The sequence below is a fragment of the Carettochelys insculpta genome, chromosome 1 (assembly GCF_033958435.1).
Source record: "Carettochelys insculpta isolate YL-2023 chromosome 1, ASM3395843v1, whole genome shotgun sequence".
Classification (NCBI taxonomy): Eukaryota; Metazoa; Chordata; order Testudines; family Carettochelyidae; genus Carettochelys; species Carettochelys insculpta.
This window is the reverse complement of record NC_134137.1, coordinates 241,780,718-241,807,888: the sequence shown is the minus strand read 5'-3', so window position 1 is coordinate 241,807,888 and position 27,171 is coordinate 241,780,718. Positions and strand designations below refer to the sequence as shown.

General features: G+C 41.1%; 1 protein-coding gene across 1 annotated transcript in view; it reads right to left on the bottom strand.

The window, feature by feature from the left end:
• Nucleotides 1–27,171, bottom strand: part of LOC142007131 (potassium voltage-gated channel subfamily KQT member 1-like) — a 702,875-nt gene that overhangs the window by 597,471 nt on the left and 78,233 nt on the right. The window contains exons 6-10 of the mRNA XM_074983677.1: nt 21,580–21,720; nt 12,550–12,660; nt 7,643–7,738; nt 5,853–5,981; nt 2,580–2,742 (exon numbers count right to left, since the gene is read on the bottom strand). Coding sequence (XP_074839778.1) covers nt 2,580–2,742; nt 5,853–5,981; nt 7,643–7,738; nt 12,550–12,660; nt 21,580–21,720 — 640 coding nt within the window. The remainder of the gene's footprint in view (nt 1–2,579; nt 2,743–5,852; nt 5,982–7,642; nt 7,739–12,549; nt 12,661–21,579; nt 21,721–27,171) is intronic.

Here is a 27,171-nt window from a genome sequence, read left to right as displayed (position 1 = left end):
TGTATGAAAACTGCTCCATCTTCCTTGATCCCTTTCCCTTCACTTTTTCCCATTCTAATGTAATTTTTTATGATGGGGTAACTAGACCTGCATACAGTATTCAATATGTGAGCATAGCATGGATTTATACAATGGCATTATATTTTCTGACTTATCTACACCTTTCCTAATGGTTCTTAACACTTGTTAGTTTTTTTTTTTTATTACTTCTACACAGGGAACAGATGTTTTCAGAAAACTATCCATTGTAACTCCAAGATCTCTTTCTTGAGTGATAAGATTTAATTTAGATCCATTGTTTTCTGTATATAGTTCAGAGTAGGTTTTCCAGTTACATTACTTTGCATTTATCAACATTGAATTTCACGTGACATTTTGTTGCTCGTTTACGAAGTTTTGTAAGATCCCTTCATAAAATGGTAGTTAACTTCGGACTTACCTCTGCTGAATAATTCTGCATCATCTACAAACTTTGCCACCTTACTTTTCATCCACTTTTCCAGATCTCTTCTCAATATTTTTAACAGTATAGTCCTAGCATAGATCCTTGAGGTACCCCACAATTTATTCCTCTGTTGTGCAAACTGACTAGTTTGCTTGTCAAACTTTGAAAATTTAAGGAATATTCTATATATTATTCTATATATGAAAAACTATGAATAGGCATGAGAATGAAACAGGACTTAATGTTCTCTCCTTTTTCTAACTTCTCTAGTGCTAAGGAATAAATAAAAGTTTATTACACATTACACTTTCTTCTCTTTTACCTGTCACAGTCTATTATTTGCAAGAGCTGTATAACTAAGATGAAGCAAAATCTCCAAGTGGACATGAATACCAGCCAGGTTTTATAGCCATTAGCAACAAATGAGAATGCCAGCAGTAAAAATAATACTCCAAGTTACAACCTAATACAAGATTGTCATAAAGAGGGCTGACATCTGAATAACTTCAGGTGTTTTACATTAGGATTCAATTCAAAACAATAAGAAAACTCCAAAATATATATGAACAAAACCTTCAACTAATATATTTTAATCTGCCTTTGGATGCACCATGGATATAAATAGCAACTAATTTTAAATGCAATTGCTTTATAAGTATATTTTTAAAAGTAGCCCAAGATAAGAATTTCAGCAGCGTTCATGTACAACACCCATTAAGATGCTGCTCCTCACTCTAGGTATATCATATAAAAAGAGTCCACCAAGAGGGGCCTCTGAGTAAGAAATTGGGATGTCATCATCTGCTTATTCTTTCCTTAGCTGTTACATTTTTGCTGCTCAACAGTGTTGTGAGTTAGCAATTATACAACCTAGCGTACCACTTAACCTTCATTCCTGTCGTCTATGAAGTCCAAACTATTAAAAACAAAATAAAACAAAAAAAAAACACCAGCTTTTTACACTGTGTTCAGCAGCAGCAGGCACACAGCATGTACTCTGAGAGAAAATACATTTAAAAAGTAAAGCATTGCACCATAAAAAGAGAAAAAAAAGCTGTCAAATCCTCTGACAGCCCAAAGGCCACAAAGAAAATCCATTTAGCACAGAGGCAAGTTTATGGAGACTTCTTGCACCCCATGTCAAATGGTAGAAGGCACAGCATTCTTTAAAGTTACCCAAACAAATACTTCATTAACTGTACCGGGCCAGATCATTTCTGGATCCAACATTTGGCCTGGCAGGCATATGCAGGCTTCCAAAAGGGCACATAGGAGCATGAGGAAAATATCTTCCAGTGAAGTCTATTTCCTAAGCTAGAGGCTTCACTGGTCCAAGATTTGTACAGAAAGGATTCTTCCCCGAGTAAAACAAAGGAAGGTAGTTTACAGATAGAAAAAAAATCAGATGTAAGAAAATCCCTGAAAATTGTCCTACCAATACCATTGCATAGGCACATTTATGTATTAACTTCCATCGTTAAAACTCTCCAAGCACTTTGCAAACATGAGAATCTCTTCTCTTAAGACAAATCCAACAGTTTCCAGAGTGAAACACAGCACTTGTTTACAACACAATACTTCAATGCAAGAAGTTAAGAAAGTCTCCAATTTAAGCTATCATATTCACCTAGGTATAAAATATGGAAACACACCCAAACATAACAGTATCTGCATGCTACGCAAATATACACTGTAAGAAAAATCTCATTTTCTCCCTTCCCAGTTGGTAGGCACTTGATTAAATAGACAGTTATGTGTGTGCATTGGTAACATACTGAGGGGAAGCATGGCTCATGGGATGAGCTTTGCAATTTAGTTCTGACTGTGAAGCAAAGTCTGTGCCAGAAATGTTAAGAGGCAGAATTAAACTGGTATTTTGGATTTTATGTGCAGTTTTTTAAGCAAAAAAGCAGCTCCTCTGGGTCTTTGATAGTCACAATATGTTAATTTTTCTCTAATTTTACTATGCTGTGCCCACATTTGTCATTTAAGGTTTTTTGTTTTCAGATAAAACTTGATTTATAACCTCTTTTACAATTGTGTACACAAAGAAATATCCCTTTGACAGTTCAGTTCTTTTAATGATGTCTGTATGAAAGATTTGCAGCCCTAAACATAAACAGAAGTAAACTACCTCCAGGTTCATCAAGGTAAAAAGCCATGTCTTTTTTGTCTTTTTTTTCATCGATGTGATCGTAAGTAATCTGTGGAACGGATAAGACAGCCTCTCCAGGATTTATTGTTGGTGTAGAGCCATTATCACGCCCAGGTTTTCCTTTTCTTTTGTATCTTCTGGACTGTAACAATGGAAATGGGATAATAGCCAAGATATAAGTTCCATACAGACATTTATTGCATAGTACATTTGAATTTGGTACTACAATCTTAAAGTAGTAAAGAGGAAATTCAGAGCCATGGCCATAGCTCTTGGCTGAAGTTTTCAAAACTGACACAGTCTGTATTCCCAACTTCAAAACACCATAAAGAGGCCAAACTTCTAGTTAGTCAGTTGTCTTTTAAAAGAATGTCTAACTTTTCTCAAATTGTATGCCCAAAACTTGAGTATAACAACTAAGGCCACAAAATTATATATTACTGTTTTACAATAGAACAAGCATTAATGCCTTTTAGAAAGTTAAAACACACGGCAATGAATATAAAAATTTGAGGTCTAATGACTAGATTTCTGCGATAATCTGAGAGAATTCCTGTAGCCTCTCAAGAACATACTGATACAGCTAGACACTTTCCCAGTTTTCCTGTCTGTGAAGAAGTAAATTAATTAGAAGTTAAATTAGCAACAAAACTTGCTACTACATGATGTGCCACACCCAAAAGTAAAATGGGGAAATTAATGGAATCGAATATTACAATTCCAAATACGTATAACAGGGAAGTCAACTATTAGAGATAAAGCTTTGAGGAAAAAAATGTCAACTTTAATAAGTGTTTACCCCATGAACAAGAAAGAAGTAGAAAAGAAAGAAGTTGTGTTCTTACTGATTTCTTTTAGTTGAAGTGATAAAATGAAGTAGAAAGGCAAATATTAGCAATTAAACATGCTTGATCTCTCAAGTTAGTGAAATCTATCTATTCTGAAAGAAGCCATGAATAAAAGGAACTGAAACCAAACAGTGTGTTCATAGAGCTTGACCAAGAGTGGAATAATCAGAGAAATATAACTGCTTGGTCTACACTATCAAAATAAGTCAATTTCAGATATGCAATTCTAGCTACGGTCATTGCATAGCTAGAATCGACTTATCTGAAATTGACTTTCCTAGCTGTCCTCACTGAGGAAGGTCGACAGGAGAGTTTCAAGGAGTGACACAAATAGGTACATTTTGTGCACCCCTACTGGGAGCACAAAATTGAACCCTGGAAGATTGACCCTGAGCAGGTTGATCTTCTGGGTAATCTAGATGTGGCCTCAGAAAGCACACACTAGGCTAAGTCATATGAACAGAAATTTTGCCATTGTTGTTAAAACAAGAAGAGAAATGGAATAGTTAAACATGTGGGTCTAGTTGGTGAACAGTAACCAAAGTGACTTTGTACTGCTAAAATGAGTTTGAACATCATCAAATAATATGGAGGGACTTGTTATAAATTATGTGACATTTAAGCTGCCTGTTTCAGCCATTAGCAGAGCACTTCTTGGACAAGCATAACTGCAAAACTGGCCAAGAGATGCACCAGAGAGAGGGACCCGAAAAGCTACTCGTGGAGACACATTGCTGACATGAGTAAAACAGCTAAAGTTTAATGCATGCCCTAAAATGGTTGTCATAGCTACGGGCTAATTTGCCATCACACAAACTCGTGTGACAAGCTGTGTTGCACAATAAGACTGAAAAATTCCAGGCCCAATTGCCAGACCTCAAAAGCTGAAATCTCATTTGCTGACTGGCCTGATCTATTAGTCACCAACACCTCCAGGAAGAAGCACGACACCCAGCAGAATCAGGATAAAAAAAGCCTGTCTCCTTCAGTATGTTACTTCCCTGAACGGAGAAGATTGAGGCCATGGGCTGCACACCTGGCAGTCCTTCTGGTGATATCAAGCCCTTATATTGGACAGGCACAGCTAATTTTCTCTAATTGTTCAGCAATTTAGGTTGTTAGGGCACTGGGTAAAGAATACCATTGTTTCTGTTTCCTTTCCTCCTGAATATGCAGTGCCATCTACTGTAAACAGTAATTGAGCAGAAAACTGTTGGGTGGGCAGAGATCTCTTGACAAGTTCACATATATTTTATCTTGGCTAACGACTCAGCTAACCACTTCCTGAAGCAGAGTAGCTAATTAGTAAGGAAGCATATATGTTGTATATGTGCTTTAAAGATTGTCATGAAGTTACAAAGTGTATGTCTGAACAGCCAGCTCTTCTCATCATGGTCAAATTCACCCCCTGCCAAACGACTACACATTCTATACACCAATTGAACTTTTAGCAGAAGGGCCACAAAGATTTAAGTGGTGCACACACCTTTGCCGGCCCTCTTCACAAATTCAAGTTTCACCTATTAATGAACAAGCGCTGAATCTATAATTATTGGATGAAGTAGTAGCTGGGGAAATCCAGGTTTAATAGTATATTAGGGAAAACTATAAAAATAAATAAAGGGTGTATGATCCAGGGGAAAGGCACTGGCTTGGGAGCTGAAGGATCTGAGTTATTTTCCTTGTCCTGCCACTAGCTTACTGTATGATATTACACAGGAATGAAGCAATGGCATGTCTTATGCTACTCTGGCCCACTTCTGTTGCTACCACCTGTTCAGATTTTATGATCCTGAGGGCATGGCCCATCTCTGACTATGCGTGTGCACAAACCTCTGTTTGGTACTGTAATGAAAATAATAAAGTAAAACTTGGCAACCAGAGGGATGTACGCTAAAATCCGGCCTTCTTTCAGCCAAGCTGGAATATTTGCCTAGCTCGCTTTTCAAATGCCTTCTTCAGAGATAACTACTTTATGGTATTAGAAGCCAAATTGAGAGCACAGGCCTTTCTGCTCCACTGCCTTTACCATTTCCAGGCATATATGAAATTATTAATTTGAGCATAAAAATATATAAAAAGCTACCAGATAATATAAAGAGGCAGTGCGTGCTTAGCTGAACAGTTAATAAATGTCTATATAAGGGACAAGATAAGGGAAAATCAGGCCAATAGAAACCAATGGATGCATGCAAAACAGAGAAATATCCATCCAGCAAGTTTGTTTTAGGGACAATTAAGTTGATCTTGACACAATGCAAGAAAACAGATCCTATGTCTTGTTACAGGTCACTTCCAACCCACATAGATCGATAAATTCATTGCATCCTTGACATCACTTTTATTATACTCTATTGTTAACTCAACCAAATGAAAACCAAGAGCATGGCAAGTTCCTTTTAACCTGTTTTCTTAGACTAGGGCTAGGTGGCGCTGGTGTTTTTTTTGTATTTTGAGCTGGTGAGGTAACGTAGATCTTCCATGTTGCTGTAGAACTGTATGATTTCTCTGCTGCATAGCACCGCCATAGAGTCTGTAAAGTAAAAAACAGGTAATTTTCTGTGTGAACAAATGGGCTCTCTGTCCTAAAGGAAAGGTAACTACTACCTGGCCAAAAATAAACCTACAGCAATGTTCTTTGAACTATATAAATATGCTGCAAAAATGCGGCCATGTGCTGTGCTGCATGTCAAATAAAATGCAGTCTCTTCCATGACTAACTGTGCTATGAGGTAATCATCACCAAGGCCGTGTCTACACTACCCCTCCCTTTTGGAAGGGGTATTTAAATGATATGGATTGGAACTTGTTAATGAGGCACTGATATAAATATTCAGTGCCTCATTAGCATAATTGCAGCCAGTCATGCTTCAAAAGTCCTGCTTTTGAAAAACAAACTGTCCATGTAGATGTAGGAACTTCTAATTAAACCCCAGACTTCAAAATTTCTTTATTCCCAATTTCCTTTTTTAGGCATTCTGATGTATTTTAGTAACTTTGTTCTCAGTTGACATTCTAATTACACGACATAAAATATAATTTTGGAGCATTTTCCAAATTTGGGGAGTGAGGTTGTATCTGGACATACACACCAATTATTTAAGATATATTCAGTACTTATGGGAGTACTACAAGGTAAATAATAATTGCATGAAAATTAAAATAAATGAGAAAATTGATTCTTTAGTTCAACAGACACTCTGACCAGTCTCTCACCTGAGAATCTCATAACCCTTTAAAACCTGAAACAACAAGAAGTCCTGTGGCACCTTATGGACTAACAGATTTTGAAGCTTAAGCTTTCGTGGGCAAAGACCCGCTTCATCAGATGCATGAGTGGGGGTGGGGGGGGGTTTCAGAGAAGGATTTAAAAGGGGGGGTCTCAGTAAAGGGGAGGGCCAGAGCTAACAAGGTCTATTCAGTCAGGATCCAAATGGCCCATTATCGGTAGTGTACATCAAGAGAGGAGAAAACAAGTCGGATCAGTCAGGGGGGATGTGGCCCATTGTCAGACTGTAATGTGCAGATGTGAACATCAAGAGCACAGAAACCACTTTTGTAAGGGGCCAACCACTCCCAGTCTCTGTTTAATCCTTGATTGATGGAGTCAAATTTGCAAATGAATTGCAGCTCAGAGATTTCTCTCTCCATTTTATTTTTGAAATTTTTTGTTGTAGGACTGCTACTTTTAAATCTGCTACTGAGCATCCAGGGAGACTGAAGTGCTCTCCCACAGGCTTTTGTATGTTATCGTTCCTGATGTCTGATTTATGCCTGTTTGTTCTTTATTCTTCCTTTAAAACATAAAACTTCACAAGCTTATTGGACAGGTAATCATCCTCAAGCCACGTATCAGTGAACTGAAGCAAAATGATTTAGTGTTTAAAAGCAAGTGAGCCGCAGAGCTGGAACAGAACTTGTAAATCATAACCAGTGTTCTCTCTAATTTTTTTCCCACCCAAAGGCAAAATAAATTTTATGTGCACCGAGGAATTCACGTACAGATGTGCACCACCAGTAGAAACACAGGCTGTGGGTGCTCTGCTAATGAACTTGGCCATACGTGAATCTCTCCTGGCTGGCCATCCAAGCACTCAGTTTACAGGGAATATTAACACCTAGTCCTGTGCTGGGATTACTACACAACACTTCCTCCTCCATCTGTTCTCTAATTGGTCTTTCTTCAAGAGTTACCTGAATTAGAGAAGCTGCAGCTGGGATTTGCCTGTTGAAATGCTTCTGACGCTGCTTCTGTTGTACCTTCAAGGCAAAACCAGAACCCAGAATACCCTAAAAATAAAGCAAATAATGGTAAGCCTTTGAGGAAACTTTTTAAAACAAAAATTTAAAGAACAAAATAAAAGCCTTTTTTTCTAAGCGACTTCTTTAATATTAATGAGAAAGAATTTCCACCTACCTCAGTTACAGTCATGGTATATCTTAATTCCTAACATTTCCAGGAGGACAAAATGTATTTATCCATTGATGAAATACAGTGCTATTGGAGCTATTCTGGGAACCTCATGACTTCACTAACTCTGTTACACCAATCAGGAAACATTCTGTCCCCAGAAAGACTGATGACAACCAAGTATCGGAGGGGTAGCCGTGTTAGTCTGGATCTGTAACAGCAACGAAGGGTCCTGTGGCACCTTATAGACTAACAGAAAAGTTTTGAGCATGAGCTTTCGTGAGCACAGACTCACCAGCATCTGATGAAGTGAGTCTGTGCTCACAAAAGCTCATGCTCAGAACTTTTCTGTTAGTCTGTAAGGTGCCACAGGACCCTTCGTTGCTGATAACAACCACACATTCACACCCAGAATTTAAGGGGAACACTGTTTGATACAGTTGCTGTAGACACACAGCAGTTCCTTTGAAAAGCAAGTGACATATGAGAAGTGAGAAAAATACAGCTGAACTCTGGCTGTATTTTCATTCGCTATTTACTTCCCCCACAAATACACAATTCTTTTCACCAGTGGAAGAACTCACGGAAACATATGTACAATTTTATAGAGCACAACATTACTAAAAATAAATCTAATCTGTGAGAAATTGAAACTGGATATTGCTATTGTCAATATGTGTCCATTTTAAAAGTAATGTGGGTTTATACACTTTGGTAATGTCTACAAATGGCTGCTCATTTGCATAGCCACACAGCTAACTTGAATATTCCTGTGGGATCGCCCTGCTGCTAGAGGCTGCTGTCATCAGAAAATGCTCTGTGTGGACATGATTCTGTCAGTGAAAACCCCCTTTGTCGGCATCCCCTTATCTCTGCTTTTCTTCCAGGGAGTATGCAAATTAGCTGTGCAACTATGAAAATGAGTGGTCATTTGCATTTTTAAGAGCCTTCCTTTGCATCACACTGCCAGCAGTACAGCTCCTTGTAGATGTAGCCTTTAAGTTCTGCTTTGAACAAACCTGCAATGAAACTCAGAGTAGACAAGTGTCTCCTGGCTTTGACAACACTGTAGCCTAGTTTTGCTCAAAATATTAACAAAAATGTGGGAAACACATTGGAAATGGGCTGGGCTGAGTTTCTAGCTAGACAAGACCCACTGTCTCTTGTCAGGCTTCAGACTGAAAGCTGCACAGTGTTCTGTGCTGCCTGCTATTCCTTCCATCAGTTCCTGTTGCACGTGTAATGCTAAGCTATTCTCACCAGCAGCGTTCGATTTCATTCTAACACTGAAATAAGTTATTTCTGAAAAGAGCTTTCACACCACAAGACCATTGCAAAATTGAATGATCACACTAAATCTGCAGCCTAGAAATTCCCAGCTGTGATGACTTTTTGTACCACTGGAACCAGGTTTCAGAGGTTGACAGAGTGGAACTGCCCCTGTGCAACAGCTCTTCCACTTTAAACATTCTCCCGCACAGGTTCTTTTCACGTTCTCGTCACATCTGTCTACCTCAAAGTCCTGCGGCGATGGTGGAGGGGCAAAGCAACAGGCGGAGGTGGCCACTGGGAGTCGTAGCTCCAAACCTGCACGTAGGCAGCCTGTGGACTTTGGTCGCTTGACTCTGACCCTGGGACAACAGAGGAGTTTGGCAGCATCCCATGCGACTGAGCAGGCCTTTTTAGGAACAGAGCTGCTCACCCTCAAAATGAGGGATGGGACTAGAAAAGGTGTTCCAAAAATTGCTTGTCCCAAACAAAATGGCCAGCATGCTGCAGCTGGCAGTTTTACCCTCACAGCAGTTGAAAAACAGTGAAAAGAAAGATGATATTTGCAGCATGCAATGTTCGCACCCCCTTGGACAGGAAGAATGCTATGAGGCCTGAGAGAAGAACGGCCCTCATAGCAAGAGAACAGGATACCACAATCATCTCCCTCTTCAAGAAAAACAGCAACAAAGCTGACTGTGGAAATTACCAGGGCATCTTTCTTCTCTGTACTGCTGGGAAGATCTTGGCTCGAGTCATCCTCAACCGTCTGCAGCATCTGAGAGGAGAACCTACCACAGGCACAGTGTAGTTTTCACCCAGGCCACAGCACCATTGACGTGATCTTTGCTGTTTGTCAGGTCCAGGAAAAGTGCATAGAGCAGAACTTGGATCTGTACGCTGTCTTTATAGACCTGACAGAGGCATTTGACACCATCAACAGAGAAGCCCTGTGGATTATCCTGTCAAAACTTGGCTGCCCGAGAAGATTCATTAACCTCATATGCCTGTTCCATGATGACATGACTGGCTTTGTTCTTTCAAATGGCGAGTCCTCAGATCCATTTGAGATATCCAATGGTGTGAAGCAAGGGTGCATGTTGGCCCCAGTGTTGTTCAACCTCTTTTTCACGTGCGTCCTCAGCCACGCAGTTAGGGACCTGGACCCAGAAGTCTACATAAAATACAGACTTGATGGGTCACTTTTTGACTTTCGTTGTCTGAATGCTAAAACCAAGATGCTTGAGAGGCTCATCCTTGAAGCCCTTTTTGCTGACGACTGTGCGCTAATGGCACACAAGGAATCTGATCTCCAGCTCATCATCAACAAGTTTGCTGATGCCACTCGCCTCTTTGGTTTAACCATCAGCCTCGGAAAGACCAAGGTGCTATTTCAACCTGCCCCAGGATCTGCTGCTCTCCCCGCTTCAATCTTTATTGAAGGAACAGAGTTAAAAACAGTAGAGGAGTTCAAATACCTTGGCAGTGTGATAGTCAGTGATGGCTCCCTTGACAAGGAAATCAATGACAGAATCTGCCAGGCCAGCTGGGCACTAGGACATCTGAGAGCAGGAGTGTTGAATCAGCACAATATCCGACAGTCCACTAAATTGAAAGTGTACAAGGCTGTAGTCCTGACCAGTCTCCTGTATGGCTGTGAAATCTGGACTTTGTACAGAAAACATATAAAACTGCTGGACCATGTCCACACACGCAGCCTGAGGTCAATACTGCACATTTGATGGCAGGACAGAGTTACGAACCTGGAAGTCCTGGACAGAGCAGAAACCATGAGCATCAAAGCCATGATTCTGAAAGCCCAGCTTCGCTGGACAGGGCACATCATATGAATGGAGGAGTTGAGAATCCTGAAGCAACTCCTCTACGGTGAACTCTCCCAGGGCAAAAGGAATCAAGGTAGGCCTCACAAGAGATATAAAGACTGTGTGAAGGCCAACATTGCTCATGCTGGTTTAAAACCAGATCAGCAAGAGCAGCATGCAAAAGACCAAAGAGGCTGGCATGCTCTTGTATGACACGCATATGACAACTTTGAAGAGCAGCGACACATATGCCTCATTGATGTTCATGAGAGGAAGAAAGCAACAGCAGCAGCCACACCAACAGAGCCAGGACATCTCCCTTGTCCCCACTGTGAACGCCCATACCGTTCCAAGCTTGGACTCCTCAGCCACATGCAAATCCACAGCCAATGAGCCTGTGCAAGCTCAAGACATCATCGTCAGACACAACGGACTACCTACTACCTCTGCTCAGTACATACTGAGTCAATTTCAAAACTGAGAAGGCGGGGGGGCGAAAGTCATTCATTTTGGTGGAGTTGCTATTTCAAGTTAAATGTCCTGTTTTCCAGAAAATCAAGTTTGCAATGTGGAAGAAAAAAAACAAGCACAAAAAACAGTGTAGACGACCCCTAAGGATTTTAATTGAAAAACTTCAAATGCAAGTCTTGTAGCATATTTTTTCAGTTATTTTGTCCTTAGGCTCATTCACATTCAATGATTTAGGGAGCCAGAAAAGCCCAGTCGTGGTGCTTTGCAACAGACCCAATTCAGATTCCCCAGTTGCAGAGGCTGTCTCTTCACAATTTTTCAGTTTGTTTTTTTAAATCAGAAGGACATGAAGTTAAAGGCATCAGGGCTTTATTCTCTGTTCTGCTACTTGCCTACTGCTCAGTTCCCCTATCTGTGTCTCAATTTCCATATCTGTCATATGGAGGATTAGGTTCTTATCTCCTTGTTAAAGACCTTTGAGGTCTGAAAACTGCTATTCTATGATTAATTCCCAGTCCCTCTGGTATGTAAAAGGCCATCACCACTGTATTAACTGAGCACCTCACAGTCCTCCATGCATTTATCCTCACAACACTCTCATGAGGAAAGATCTACTCTCATTTTACAGAGGGGGCACAAAAAAGGAACATATATAGGGAGCTATACCTATCTCAGAGAACTGGAAGTGACTCTGACAGATTGTTGAGTCCAGTCATCTGCCCTCATAGCAAGATCAAACACCATTCCCAAGAGATGGTTTTTAAATCAATCTGCCCTACATCCCTAAATAGCCCCCTCAGGGGTTGAACTCTCAACCCTGGGTTTAGGAGGCTTATGCTCACATCACTGAACTCACCCTCTCTACAAGGTCAGCCCAGAAGTCTATGGAAGATGAGGAAACTGAGACTTGCTTTCCCAACTCTAAGCCTACTGCCCCTGCAATTGGTTCATCCTTCCTTTCACAAACAATATTACAACTTAAAAGGTACAATAAACCACGTGGTATATTTTGGGACAAAATCCCCACACACATACAAAAAATACATTTTCCTCACAGTGGCACCTATTAACGAATACTTGTTTTATTTGCACGCAAGATTAAATAACTTCTTAGAGTTTCTACTCACCGCCGGAAGTGCAAAGAAAGATATAGCAAATACTGAGAAACAGGAAGCTATTGTCTTCCCAATCCACGTCTGTGGTACTTTGTCTCCATAACCAATTGTTGTGACTGTGACCTGCACCATAAACCAAGAACATAGTCATTGCCAAATTACAAAGTTATTCCAGAGAGTGAAGGAAAAGCAGAACAACATAGGATAATCCACTTGGATTGCTGTGTTCCACAGAAACAAAAAGGAAGCCCAGCAGCACTTTAAAGACTAACAAAATAATTTATTAGGTGGTGAGCTTTCGTGAGACAGACCCACTTCTTCAGACCATAGCCATACCAGAGCAGACTCAATACTTAAGGCACAGAAAACCAAAAACTGTTATCAAGGTAGACAAATCAGAAAAAGTGTCATCAAGGTGGGCAAATCAGAAGAGCAGAGGGGCAGTAGGAGGCGGGGGGAAGTCAAGAGTCAGATAAAGCAAAGTATGTAAAAGAGGCCTTATAACGGGCCAGGTAACTGCCGTCCTGGTTCAAACCACATGTTAATGTGGTGAATTTGAATATAAAGGGAGTTCCCACACTTTCTCTCTGCAGGCGGTTGTTAAAGGTCCTTTTCAGTAAAACACAGACTTTCAGGTCATTAACAGAATGGCCCACTCCATTAAAATGCTGGCTGACAGGCTTGTGAATTAAGAGTTTTCCGATGTCTGTTTTGCGTCCATTTATTCTTTGTCAAAGAGTGTTTACCATTTTTCCTATGTGCATAGTATGTGGGCATTGTTCCAGAGAGTTCACCCGCTCCCACTCACCAGATCATTTAGACACAAACATTAAGGCCCATGCCTAAACCCCCAGCTCCTGACATCATTTCCTTAGGTTAGAATTGCAATAGCCCGGAGCAGAGGTGGAAGAAAGAGTGTGTGACTCTGGTAAGAAGGACCCACCCAGCCCTGAAAAACTCTGCTGCAGGTGGAGGCATGGTGCATTCACAGCTTGGCTTCCTCTGAACCCTGGGGCTCTCCTGCATGGTGGTGCTGGTGGTCCCACATGCCATCCTAAGCAGCAGGCAGCCAGTAAAGCAGGACAAGAGGGCCCACCAAGTGTGTACTTCAGGCAGAGGCATGTGCACTCCCAGGCAGCCTCCTTGTGGAGTATCCACACCCCAGACTGTCCTGCTGCCACTCTCTCGCTATGATGGCTGGATGCCTGGTAGCGCAGGCATATGACATCCCTGCACTCTGCACTGCTGCAGCCCTGGGAAGAAGGGGAAGGGAGCGGCAGGAGGCCAGCCCATAGCTGGTGCCCATTTCCCTACAGATGCAGTACCCCCATGCAGCCAGCCCACAGCCCCCTGAGTAAGAAAAGGAGCAATGTGGGGCAGTCACCTCGTCACCACCCAGGTACCCCAAACACAGCCAGGACTGCCTCAGGCCAGCCTCCAAAACACCCCACTGGAGCAAGACCAGCCCCAAGCCTTTCCCCCATACTCACCTCCACACCCCCCAACCCTCTGCCTAGAGCCCCTCTCAGTCCCTTGGCTCTGACTCCTGCACCATCCACATCAACCTCCACCCCACCCCTGAGTGGAACCACTGCCATTAGCCCCTTGCACTAAACCCCACACTTAAATTGTTTATAGGTACTGTTCTTTCATGGCTCTGCTCAAGCTCCTACCCTGAGCCCTACCTAAGGTGGTGGGGAGGGGGTTAAGATACAACACTACCTGCACAACATTTAAGTTACATTCACCTGGGCCAAGGGAAGGGTGAGCTACCCCATTCATCTCTTTGGGGCACTAACTCCAAAACCCTCTGCACTGGGGTCCTCCATCAACACTGTCCCAGCAGAGGTCTCCTAGTAGGAAGAGAAAAATGAAATACACCGAGTGGAGGTACACCAGCACGCAGAAGCTGAGTCTACATGTGCTGTGGAAGATTGAGCGCTTAGGTTCAATCTTCTGGGGTGCCATTTCGCGCATGTGCAAAAGGGTGTGTTCCAGGGTCAATGCCAACCCCCAAACTCCTTGTGAGCCACAAGGATTAAGGAATGCTGACAGGAGGAGCACTCCCATCAGCATTCTACACTGAGGACAGGGACGAATATCGATGGCTGCAAAATCAATTTTTGGTATGCAATTGGTTTACATAAAATTGTGTAGCAGCCGTCACTATGCAAGGTAAGTGTAGACCAAGCCAGAGTATAGGTACAAGAGAACCTCACCATGTTACATCAGCCTGTTTGGAAGAGAAGTAGCATGCAAAACTATAAGGAAGAATGAACTTGCATCAAGGCATGCCTAACACATCGAACGGCAGGGCTGATCAGGCAGTCTAGTGCTTAGAGCCATTCAAACAGTAGGAAGTGGAGGCGTGGGTTGATCCCAGACTGAGAACCAGAGGCCAGAATTTGGAGTCAGTGCTGGGATGCAAAAGTGAAGACAAGAAGTAAAGCTAAGGGAAAGAGTCAGAGATCACGGGCAGTGTGAAAGAGTGGGGTCTCTACGAGCTGTTAGTTAGAATTCTGCCTAGCTGCGGAGAAAATCCTCCTCCTCAGGCTTAACCGGTATGTCCAGATCAATGTCCCATTAACTGGGCTGTCCATTGACAGCATGCCCTGTAATGGTCAGGCTACTGTGGCTCATGATCTGTGAAGTGTTTCTCCTGAGTGAGCTCTTAGACAGTGGTGTGGAAAGCTGTTCCTTCCCATGAAACCTACAGAGCCAGGTTCTACAACTGCTGAATCTTTCAAGACAGGCTGTTTATCTGCATGGTTAGCGTATTGGCCAGAGACATGGAAGATGCAGGTTCACTGCCCTCCTCTGCTCCAAATCAGAGCAATTTTTTTCACCCAGTAGCACACTGAGACAGACCAGGAACTTGAACCTAGCTTTTCCACTGAGCTTGAAGGGGCAGTCACCCATCCATCAGGCAAGATAACCTAAACACAAGCTAGACTGTCAATTTCTTTGTCAATTTCTCCCCGACCCAAAACCTTTCCTACTAAAATTTCCATGGAAAATGATGCATCACCTCAGAACTTTTTGGCTTCAATAAAACAGCCTATTTCATCAAAATTTCCTTTTGACAAACATTTTGGAATGTCCCTAGAGAAAACAAATAAATCTATTTAGGGCATAGTCACAGCTACTTAAATAAATAGGCATTATTTCCTTAGAGAACCCTGTTCATCTGTATCTCAAAACACAACCAGTGATCTACAGGTTTTTTAGGTTTTTCTGACAAGCCTATGAACAGCTGAAGAGAATATGCTTCCTTTATAGCAATCCCCACTTAAGCTTTGTAATGTGTTAGGAAGGCGAATAGATATCAAAAAGGAAGGCTGAAAATACTGGTAAACTAAGACTATCAAGCCCTATAGATTCAAATTTACTCTATAGACTTTTGGCTCCATATGCTGAATAAAATGCTAATTTTTCAGCAAACCACATTTCGTATCTTTAATACCTTGCAACTTACAACTGTACACTCACCTCAGCAAGGATCACCTCTTCCCCTCAGCTCCTAGTGTGATGGGGCTCTAATAATGATCAGGGCTATTGAATACTACCCAAAACCAATAGCAATGATAAGCACCAACACCACATGTTAAGTTTCAAAACGATCTGATCTTGGGAGTGGAGGAAATTAAAACAATGGTTCTTTAATGGCCATTCAGCTCCACAGTGCATCCAGATGATCCTTGAATATCTTGCTTTTTCTTCTCTCCTTCATTTTCCTATGAAAGGCTCCTTGTTTTTCTGAGTTTGCCAGCAGGAATTAAAACCAACTGTAGCAATGTGGGGCTGCTCTAACATTGATGTGGGAGACAGCATGAAAAGTCATAACCACAGAAAAGGAAGAGATGCTTTTCCATCCGTGCAGCAGACATTTGGCTGACAGATTCCTGCAGGTGTCTGGACATGTCTCAGGAAGTTTTGCCTTTGCTACTTTAAGAGGCTTCTTTCTTGTTAATATAATTAATACTTTGGAGCATGCAGAATGGATTACAGATGATGTAAATTCTCCAGCTTTCTTAATCCTGTCTAGAATTATATTTGTAGTCAATACTAGTGGGCCACTCAGCATATACATGATAATTAGTTATTGAAAAAAATAAGCCTATTGCCTAAACCAGATTCACTATTTCACATGTGCACTCATATCATCTGCACATGAACTAGTTAACTTAGCCTGTGAGCCTACAAACACATATACATGCATAGCTTCTGGAATGAGAGTAGTTTCACTGACAGCAACGGGATTATTAACATGCTTAAAGGTCTTTCCAAATTAGGGCTTTGGAACCAAAAGAACCTAATATTGAAGACAAAGGGAGGTTGCTCTGGCTGGGACAAGGGTTTTTGACATCAGAGATTTGGTGAAATAGCTCAAAAATTGATTTTACCGGAAGAGTAATCTGATGTAGACAAGCAGCTATTTGACTCAAATTCTACAAGACATAAATTAGTCCCGTACCCATCAAAAGACACTAACACATATTGTCAAGGGACAGGAATGGAAATAAGACGTCAACAACTTCAATCCTGAAAGAGGACTCAAAAATAATTTAAGAAGAGGGAGGATTAATAATTATGACCAACTGATAAAGCCTTTCCATCTATTTTAACAAGATAATAGTGTTGGAAATGGTTCTTATAAGACACCACAAGCCTTCCATAAAACTCTGCAGTTAAATCTGCCATGCTTGTCAAAAGTAGATGAAACAGCTCTGCATTCAGCTAGTGTGAGTGAACCTGGTTAACATTTGTTGCCTAGTTCCTTTTATTTTTGTTTGATTTTCCTTTTTCCTAAACCTTTCAGGACCTTTGTATCAAATTCAGCAAACTTTCACTTTCTACAGTAAGCAAAATATCTCACATAATAGAATGTGGTTTTGTCAGCTACACAAAAAAAATTTCAAAAGCTGCTACCAAGATTCCCCCCCGCCAAATGGATTAGTTTTGAAAAGCAAAAGTGAAATCAAATTTCACTCCCTCATAACTTCACATCTGTGTTTTTGTGTTACAGAAGGCTTTAAAAGAAAAAGAAACTAAATGATTCATTTTGCTCTGTCTCACTGGTCCCAGCTGTGAACTGCACCTGCACCATGACTCACTAATGCTGCAGAGGCCTACACGTCTGGAAAGCTTAAACAATTTAAGCAGTGTTCTTCCTTTGTGTGCCTGCCTCACACAGATAAAGACTTAAAGCCGATTTTATCTACCCATTGCACAATTCAAGTAGAATTTTATGGAAAAATCCCTGAGCGCTCTGCCCAATAATTCAACACTTTAAAATGTAAGTGGAATTATAAATGTACCTATCTTAAACAATTGAAAGCATTTTAAAAAAGTACTAATCATCCTACATTTTAAACTTATCCATTTCTTCTGAAAATTCTCACCATTTTCTTGCATTAACTTGTAATCAAGAATATTTGCAGCAGATGCCCATACAAAGAGATGGTAATGATTTTAAAGCCCTGATTCTGCAGCCTTTAATTTGTCAGAGTTGCAAGATCTAGCCCTTAGATTACAAAATAGTTAGTTGTCTTCGAAAAATGGGTTAAATTCCTAAAGAATGTTCCTGACGCTAGCTAAAAGAAAAGGATGTTTTTGTGTTTATTTCTGGCAGAAGGGGTTTATATGCCACTGTAACAGGAAATGTTATAAGACCATAGCTAAATACTCCAGATGTCACAAGAACACAGATCTGCATCCTTTGACAATCACACATTATGTTGAACAGTCATCCCAGGTGATTATTATATGTATACACACATTTCAGTTCCCATGCTGCCCCTAACTTCTTTGGGCTTGACCACACTGTCGGAATTTACAAGCTTCAGATGAGATCAGCTGAACTGATGCTAGCGCTGGTAGGAGCCCTAATGTTGGTGAAACTCCCACAGCTAGACCCTCTTCTAATATAATTTTGATTCCATTTACTTTTCATCATATATAGACAATATGGTGGTAAAAACTAGCCGAAAAGCTGCATCCTTCCCACCCCCTTTTGAATACTGAACTGGTGATAGACTAAGTTGGATTTGGTTGCTGTTAAAGTTTCCTCAGCAGATACATATCCTTTTGGGGTGTCAGTCTGAATAGGTGCATCTGATGAAGTGAGTCTGTGCTCACAAAAGCTCATGCTCAAAACTTTTCTGTTAGTCTATAAGGTGCCACAGGACTCTTCGTTGCTGAGTCTGAATAGGGGCAGACATGTTCAGTTTTTGTAGAAAAGAAATATATAATAAAAAACAAACCCAGGATCTCTATCTATGGAAAGTTTCCTAAGCCCCATTGATTAGAGGTTGTTTTATACCCAAAAGCACAAGAGTTTAAATTCCTTATAAACTTTGTATTATGATATATGTTTAACTCATAGAGCTGGAAGGGACCTTGAAAGGTCATGAAGTCCAGTCCCCTGCACATACAGCAGGACCTCTATCACCACCCCTGACAGATTTTTTTTTCTTTGCCCTAGACCCCTAAATGGCCCCTCAAAGACTGAGCTCATAACTCAGGGTTTACAAGGCCAATGCTTTAACTACTGAGCTACCCCACCCCAATAAATATATAGCCCTATAATGGGACTTAACAAATGATTGCGGGCCACTGATTTTCCCACCTGCCAAATTATTTAGTTGTGTGTGGTCATTTCAGGGTAGGCTTTTTTGGTCAAGCTTTTTCAATTTTTTGGGTCAATTTCTTGGATGCTTTGTGTATCGTACAAGTTAGTTGAATACCTAACTAAATCACTGAAATTTAAAAAAAAAAGCAGTCCTGTAGCACTTTAAAGACAAACAAAATAATTTATTAGGTGATAGTCTTTAAAGTGCTGCTGGACTGCTTTTTTGTTTTGATAGTGTATAGACGAGCACGGCTATCTCTCTGCTACCACTGAAATTAAAGATTTACAAAATGTTTGGACTAAGCCTTTAAAAAGGGTAAATCAAACTTTTATAAAAATATTTTAGTAAAGGTTTATGTAACACATTCTAACGCAAATATTATAAATGTTTATGTACTGAGACTTTCAAGGTCCATTTTTTCCCATCCTACAAACTCTTTCTGGTCTTTATTTCAGGGAGGGTTTTTTTTTTAAACAAAGACTTGAACTGGTTATCCCTTTGGTCTTGGATTAACCCAAACATTTTTTCCCTCTCACATGCACACACTTGGGTCAAAGCCAGCAAAGTCTTGTATAAGGGCAAAACCCATCCATGTAAACAAGAAGGAACCTTCTGTAGCATACCTTAACATTCACTCCTCACATTCAATAGTCATACAGACATGCTGCACACTTCTGCTATGAATTCCCTTGCACAGATGAAGAAACAGTATGAAATAAAATTAGCACTGTAATCAACACAGCAAATATGACGTTAGATGCATGTATTCACTGAATTGCCAATGGGAAGTAGGAAGGAGGATTTAAAGTTCTGATTTACAGCATGATTGGGGAAGAAGAGAAAATAGACAGATAAGGGATGTGCCAGGGCTGAATGGACAAGTGTTGGGGGGGGGTATTAATATGGGTATGTGGGAGCTAGTGGTTCTAAGTCTGCACCCAATAACAACTCATCATAAATATCCTAAGGGTATGTTATTCTCCTCCCTATCACCAGACCCAGTTCCTCAACCTCCTGCATTTTGTCACACTGACAGATCAGCCACATGAGATTTGCCAGTGAGAAAAAGGTGCCCCTCAAGAACACAAGTGGGGTGTCAGACTGTGACTGCTGGAGACTAGATGAAAGACATTTCTCAGATATCAGTCATTAATGTAAGGAACATGGCTAGAAGAACACAACCCTAGCACGTTGCTAAAACCTATTCTCACTCTTCCCTACCCACATAACCGTGTATTTCCTTCTCCACTCAACTGGGCATTCATGCTCCTGTACAACTTCCTGGTTCCACTTTTGTGCTTGTACTTGACAGTACTGAGTATCGGCACCTCGGCAACCCCAGCCATGGCATTGGCTGGGGGGACAGAGAGCTGGCTGACACAGTACCAGTTCCTCTTTATTTTTTTAATGAAAAAAGGGGGGGCACTACAACTCCCCTAACTGGCCTGGTTCTCTAGTTCAGCAGGGCTCCTTATGTGAGCCATGCTGTTGATTCTGGGAAACACTGTCAGATATCCAAAACAGCTGATGGATCTGGGAGGTTCTGTCAATGACTCTCAGTGGAACTATTTAAGGCTAAGACAAATTCCATGTTTTAGAATATGCCATTTGCACTCTAGAACATATATGACTTGGGGGCTGTCGGTACACTGGTAAGTTCAGGCACTGACAGCAATCCTGGACCCCAAGGCAGAAATTAGTGGGATCCCTACCTCAAGACCTCACACTAGGAGAAGCCTCACGTGTCTCCCTGCCCTGCCAGAGGAGCCCTGGGCCTGCCCAGCACTGTCTCCTACTTACTGAGGTGAGCCCCAGGGCAGCCACACGGAGCCTCTCCTCTCTTCCCTGGGCCCAATCTGACTTCCCTGGGTAAAGCCATAGCAGCATCTCTTGATTCAAAGATACTTTTGATATGGCCCGTGCAGATTCTGGGGCCCAGTAATCCAGCCTTAGAACCTGCATGGAGCATATCAAAGGGATTCTTTGACTCAAGAAATGCTTTTTAGCAGAGCTACAGCAGTAGCAGCCAGGGCCCCCAGGGCCCTTTTAAATTGCCAGGCCCCTGGCAATAATGAAACACCCTGGCCTAAATTTCGAAGAGGGAATGTTCTGAAAATAATGCAGTTTTTTTTTTAGAAAAAGAAAATTCAATTGGACTCCAAAGAGCTTGTAATTAATATACAAAACACAATGGAAAAAGATTACCACAGTGTTACCTTTTTGGGTCCATAATATACTTTAGTATTTATCAAGTCTACTTTTTAAAAAAAAGTTGAATTTCCCTTCCAGATCATTATTTATAAATAGAGGGCCTGATTTTGCAAATAAACAAACCTTACTCAGGAAAAAAATCATCCATGGTGCTTGAGTGGACAGAGACTAGGCACTTTCTTTGCTACAGATGACTTACCACACCCCACCACAGAGCATCAGCATAGCTGGAGAAACCTGTTCTTCCGTCTTCATCCACTGCATCCTTCTCAGCAAGATAGACAAAGTAGGATGAGAAAATCAGTCCCAAGAATCCAATGTACAGAGTGGTTATGAGTTCCTATCACAAAAGAAAGAAAATATTATATAAGCATTCATTTACGTACTTACCAGTTTCAAACAAATAAACTTAATTTGTTTTTGCACACCAGCATATTTTGCTAAAAGGCATTATCATGGCAATGTTATGGAATAGTAAGGTTAAAGAGACACTGTCAGCATGTTCATAATGCAAAACACACTTTCATTTTTAAAAAAAGATGAATCAATGAATAGCTCTTTGTTTGCTTCAAGATTAGGTCATTCAAGGCCAAATGGTCTCTGACAGTAGATCATTTTGACAGCTAAAACAGATTTAAGATATCGCGATGTCATTGGCCAACTTTGGTGATATGCCAAAAATTACTATCTTTTAAAACTGAGGGTAAATCACACTCAACACCCAGTGTATGTGATTTATTTACCGTAAATGTGTCTCTTGTTCACATCCTACAACAAATTAACAGACCAGGGAGCACATCACCATTCATTCCTGTGAATGGCTTGTCTCTTCCATTCACGTTCATGCACAAGATGTCCCACCTCTTACTCTGTAATCACCCTGATATACTATGGTTGCATTTGTGTTAGTCTCTCTGATGTCCTATAAGGTCACCTTGTAATTTGTCCCCACCCTTATCTTTTTCAATGGCATCCAATTCTGCACTCTCATTTTTCATCCCACTCTTCTTTTAACTTGCTTTATCTTAAGTCATACCATCTTATATCTGCTATCTTCCAAAGAACTCCTTACTGCCTCCAACCTTGCAATGTCCGTTTCATTTCATGCAGCTGCTTCCATACCATACAGCAGCACACCTGTTTGATAAATTGCTATTTTTGGCACCAAATATAATGTTTCTATTCGTGCATAATTTCACCAACTGTGCAAAAAGGGGTTGCTAAAGCATGTCTCTTTTTAACCAAGGGTGACCATCCTCCCTGTTTTGGCTGGGACAGCAACATATTTCAGGTACCAGGTAGGCATCCAGATTTATTTTAACAAAGGGGCTAATTGCTCCATATTTAGGCCCCCTACTGAGCTGACCACATACTCATGGGCTCTCCAGCCATGGGGGAAAGGGAGCCAGGAAGGGGACCTGCGATTAGGGTGTGGCTGCTGCCTGACTCCCAGCTCCCCACACCTCAGGGGAACCAGGAGGAGCAGTGGCACCAGATTCCCACATCCCCATGTCTAGGGGGAGCTGGGAGGAGCATCGGCATGGCTGTTGCCCCATTCCTGGTGCTCTGAGGCATGGGGCAACCAGTGAGGTCTTCAGCAGGGGAAGCAGCCCTGTTCCTAGTGCCCTGAGGTGTTAGGCAGCCGGGGAAGTCCCCCCGCAAGGGCGGCAGCCCAGTTTCTGGTCCTGTGAGGCATGGGGCAGCTGAGGAACTGCCCTCTTCCGCTCCGCTCCCCAAGGTGTCCTGTATTTGGGCTAGGTAACTATGGTGTCACCCTATTTTAACCTCATCTCTGACACAACCATAGGCATTGATCACATCTCCTAGGTACGCATAATATTTTGTTATCCAATTTGGACTTGCAATAAATGGTAAGAAGATGATATAGTTGTATCTTGGAAAAAGGACAATAATAAAATGCATTAGTAGTCTAATGAAATCTTCTTCAGTATTAGATATAGTAAAAATATGCAACACCTTTCCTGAATACTCTGTCAATAACTGCAACCTCATAACACTGTCGACTTAGAGACATACACCAACTCAATAGGAGTAACTGACTTGAAGGAAATTGAGCTAAGTTATCCACAAGCACATATATAATGCTTAACTCAATTTATTTTTCAGAATGTTTATTTGCTCACATAAGTATTGCCTTCCACCTCAATTTTTTTAAAATTAATGTTTTTAAAGGACATCTGAGACTTCATCTACATTTACTTGGTGTTGCCTGAGAGACTATATGTTAATTTCTGTTTTCTTCTCTTTTGAAATAACTTTAATTTAGTCTTTGCCAATTGCATGTAGACCACGTAGTAAAATTTACTACTTACCTAACCTCTATTTTTCCCCAATTCTTCATTGTGTTCTTCTCGTCTCCATTGTAGATTTCAGAGAATGCTTCTCCTTTCTTGTGTGTCCCAAATATTACACTGATAGTTTTAAAAAATAAAATCCACTAGTCTAACAAAGACCCCCTCTATTTATAATACACATTTCTCTCCCACCATTCTTCTGTCAAGTCTTATATTAGCACCCAAATCTAAATTTCAGGGAGCAGAATTCCTGGAAGATCTAGATTTTGTTACCTTAAACTCACTTTTTCAGCTCCCTTAGTTTTTTTCTTTACAGTATCTTTCACGTGGAAATAGTGAAGCCTTGGAATCCTCCCGAATGCATTTGCTATTTGTAGGATTAAGTGTCAAGGCTCGACATACTCTGCCTATTAACACTTCACTTAGGTAATCCAGATTCAGTATATCTAATCAAATCTTTGCACAAAACAATGTCAGTTCATGTCTCTATAAATTTTCAGGTAATCCGTTAGTCCTGATTGTTCCCTCTCTCTTCACAGTTTTTAGTAGCATCCAATTTCACCACTATAAGTCCTTTTCTCAGGTCTAGCTGCTTTAATGTGCTGGTTGAATCTGATCTGAATCTTCACTAGTTCATTTTTCCATTGTGGTCAACTCTCCTCCACCAACACTGTTCCTTCTTTTGTACAGTAGTTAATAGACTTATGTCTGATCTTCTTTCTTTGAACTCTGTTAAGAGGTTTTTTTTAAATTTGCAGCTTGTATTGTTTTCTCTTGTTGTTGGCAGCTTTCTGTGCTATATTGTCCAAGTCCTTCCACTGTGATCATCCAATTTTATCATGCTAATATATTGTTGAGTTGGTAGGCATGGTTTACTCTAGCTATGGGCAAACTAAGCAGCTGCCACTCTATTATGATGGGGGGGTGCATCCTGGCCCAAGGTGAGGCTGTGGCTCCACCAGCCTCCTTCTTTTTAAAGGGGTATGTTAATGAGGGATTTCGGAAGATGCTAATGAGGTGCTGATATGAATATGCAATGCCTCATTAGCATAAATGGTGACCATGCACAATTCAAAAGTGCTACTTTCTGAACGCCGCTGTCCGTGTAGATGAGGGCCTTTCGAAAAGACCCCCTGACTTCGAAAGACCCTTCTTCCTATTTGGTTTTAGGAAGAAGGGGCTTTCAAAGTCCAGGGGTCCTTTCAAAAGACCCCCATGTACACAGGTGTGCACAATTCAAAAGTGATGCTTTTGAATTGCGTGCAGCTGCCATTATGCTAATGAGGTGCTGCATACTCATGATAGTGCCTCATTAGCATCTTCCCAATTCACTCATTACCATGCCCCTTTTGTAAGGAAGGGGCTAGTGTAGATGCAGCCTATTAATGATACTAAGGCTGTCTATTTCTTGCTTCAAACCAAAGCCCAACTACGAAGTGTCCAAACTATTGGTAGATGTTACAAATTATCAGAACACATCTACTATTTCCTCACTGATTCTGTCTTGGAATGGAGGTGAGAGACCAGATAATTGGGAAGATTTTCTGTGTAAAGAGTTGGCTTTAAAAGTCAGGCAAACCAATATGATTTTCAGTCCAGTTGGGCAGAATCTCATGATATTCCTGCCACTATGGCTCAAATGGGACCAGGATTAATAAGGATATCTCAGTTTCAGCTTCTATGCTTCAAAGCCTGAACTTTTGTCAAAACATAGTCTGGATGCAAACAATCCCGAATGGAAACTCAGAACACACACATCATAAATATTGCAAGAGCATATGTGTTTATATGCATATTAAAGAAATTGTCCCAGCAGCCCAATACTAACAAGATGTGTATAAGATAGCATATAAAGATCCCAACAAAAGTGAATTAAAGCACAGGTTGAACCTCTACTCCAACACCTTGACGACCTGACCAGGGCTGAACCACAGGAGGCCAATGCTGTCTAGCAGCATTACTAAGACTTCCACTGCTTTCTAGGTTCTTGGAGGACTTTTAGGGATAATATACAGCTAGATAACAGCAGAGAACACTGAGAGCCAGGACTGCTGGCTGTAAACAAACCTTAGGGAACCACAGGAAACTTGCCCACACCCATGATACATGGACATCCGGCTAACTAAAATCATGCCAGACCCTGGACATTGCCGGAGCAGACAGTGCCAGACAAGAGAGGTTCAACCTGTACATATAAAGAAACAGGATTTGATGCCTTGTACAAAGTAGCATCTAACAACTGAAGTTCCCTGATTTTTTTCCTGGAATCAAGGCTCATACTATTATCTCTGTTTTATAGATGAAGTAAGAGATAGAAGTTAAAAAAAATAACTTGGTCGTGACAAGAAAGTCAGTAAAAGGGCCAAATACAAAGTCCAAAAGCCCAGTGTGTGCAGTCCTCGCACTTACCATACACAGCAAGCTTACTCTAGCATTTTGACTAGGACATCTAATGCAAAATACCAAGAGAATGAAAAAAAAAGCCATTTTCCTTTTCTCACTCACAGCAGTCCAATACTCTATACTTTGCAGTTAGGAATTAAAAATCTTTTAGTGGGTGGGTAGTGGGCAAAGAAAGCAAAAGAGGATCACACTTGCCTACAGGGTAATGTGATAGATCGGTATTCAGGGGCTTAAGCCAATAAGTTCTTCTAAGACTAGACACATTTTAATAATGACAAATACCCCAAATAATAATATTCAGAACTTTTAGACAAAAGACTGCTTGACCTTCTGTTAGAAGCTTTATGGCATCTCACAAAGCAAGATGAGGGATAAGTGAACCTCTGAGATTAGAGGCTCATAAGCTGGAGTGGGATAAGTTAACTTAATACTTTTTCAGTGAGCTGCAGGATTTTTCCAAGTTTTTCCATCACCACATGTGATATTGACTCATGTTCTGTTGCCCTTGGCAAGAAACACTTGTATAAACTCAGCCTGCTGAAAATAGCCAAGTGCCCTGGCCAAAACTGGGTTTCAGTGAGCTAATACAGCTATATGTAAAACTCAAACACACATGGGAAGCATTGGTTCAACCTTTAGTAAGTGTTTCTGGGTACACACAGATCCAAGAGAATCCGTTTTCAAAGGGACCCATCATAATTTACTTTTCTGCACTTTTCATGGATTTAGAATCCCATTTTGGCTGGGTCTACACTTAGAAAAATACTTCGAAATGGCCATTCTAATAGCCAACTCGAAGAATACTAATGAGGGGCTGAAATGAATGTTCATTGTCTCATTGGCATGCCGCTGACCGTGGCACTTTGAAAATTCTGAGTTTAGCTCACCCACAGCTCGTCCACACGGGAGTCCTTTTTGAAAGAACCCTGCAAATATCAAAATCCCCTTATTCCTATCCGCTGATAGGGTTAGGGTTTAAGGTTCGGGTTAGGGTCAGCAGATAGGAATAAGGGGATTTTGATGTTTGCAGGGTCCTTTGTCTCCATGTGGACAAGCCACAGGCGAGCGAAACT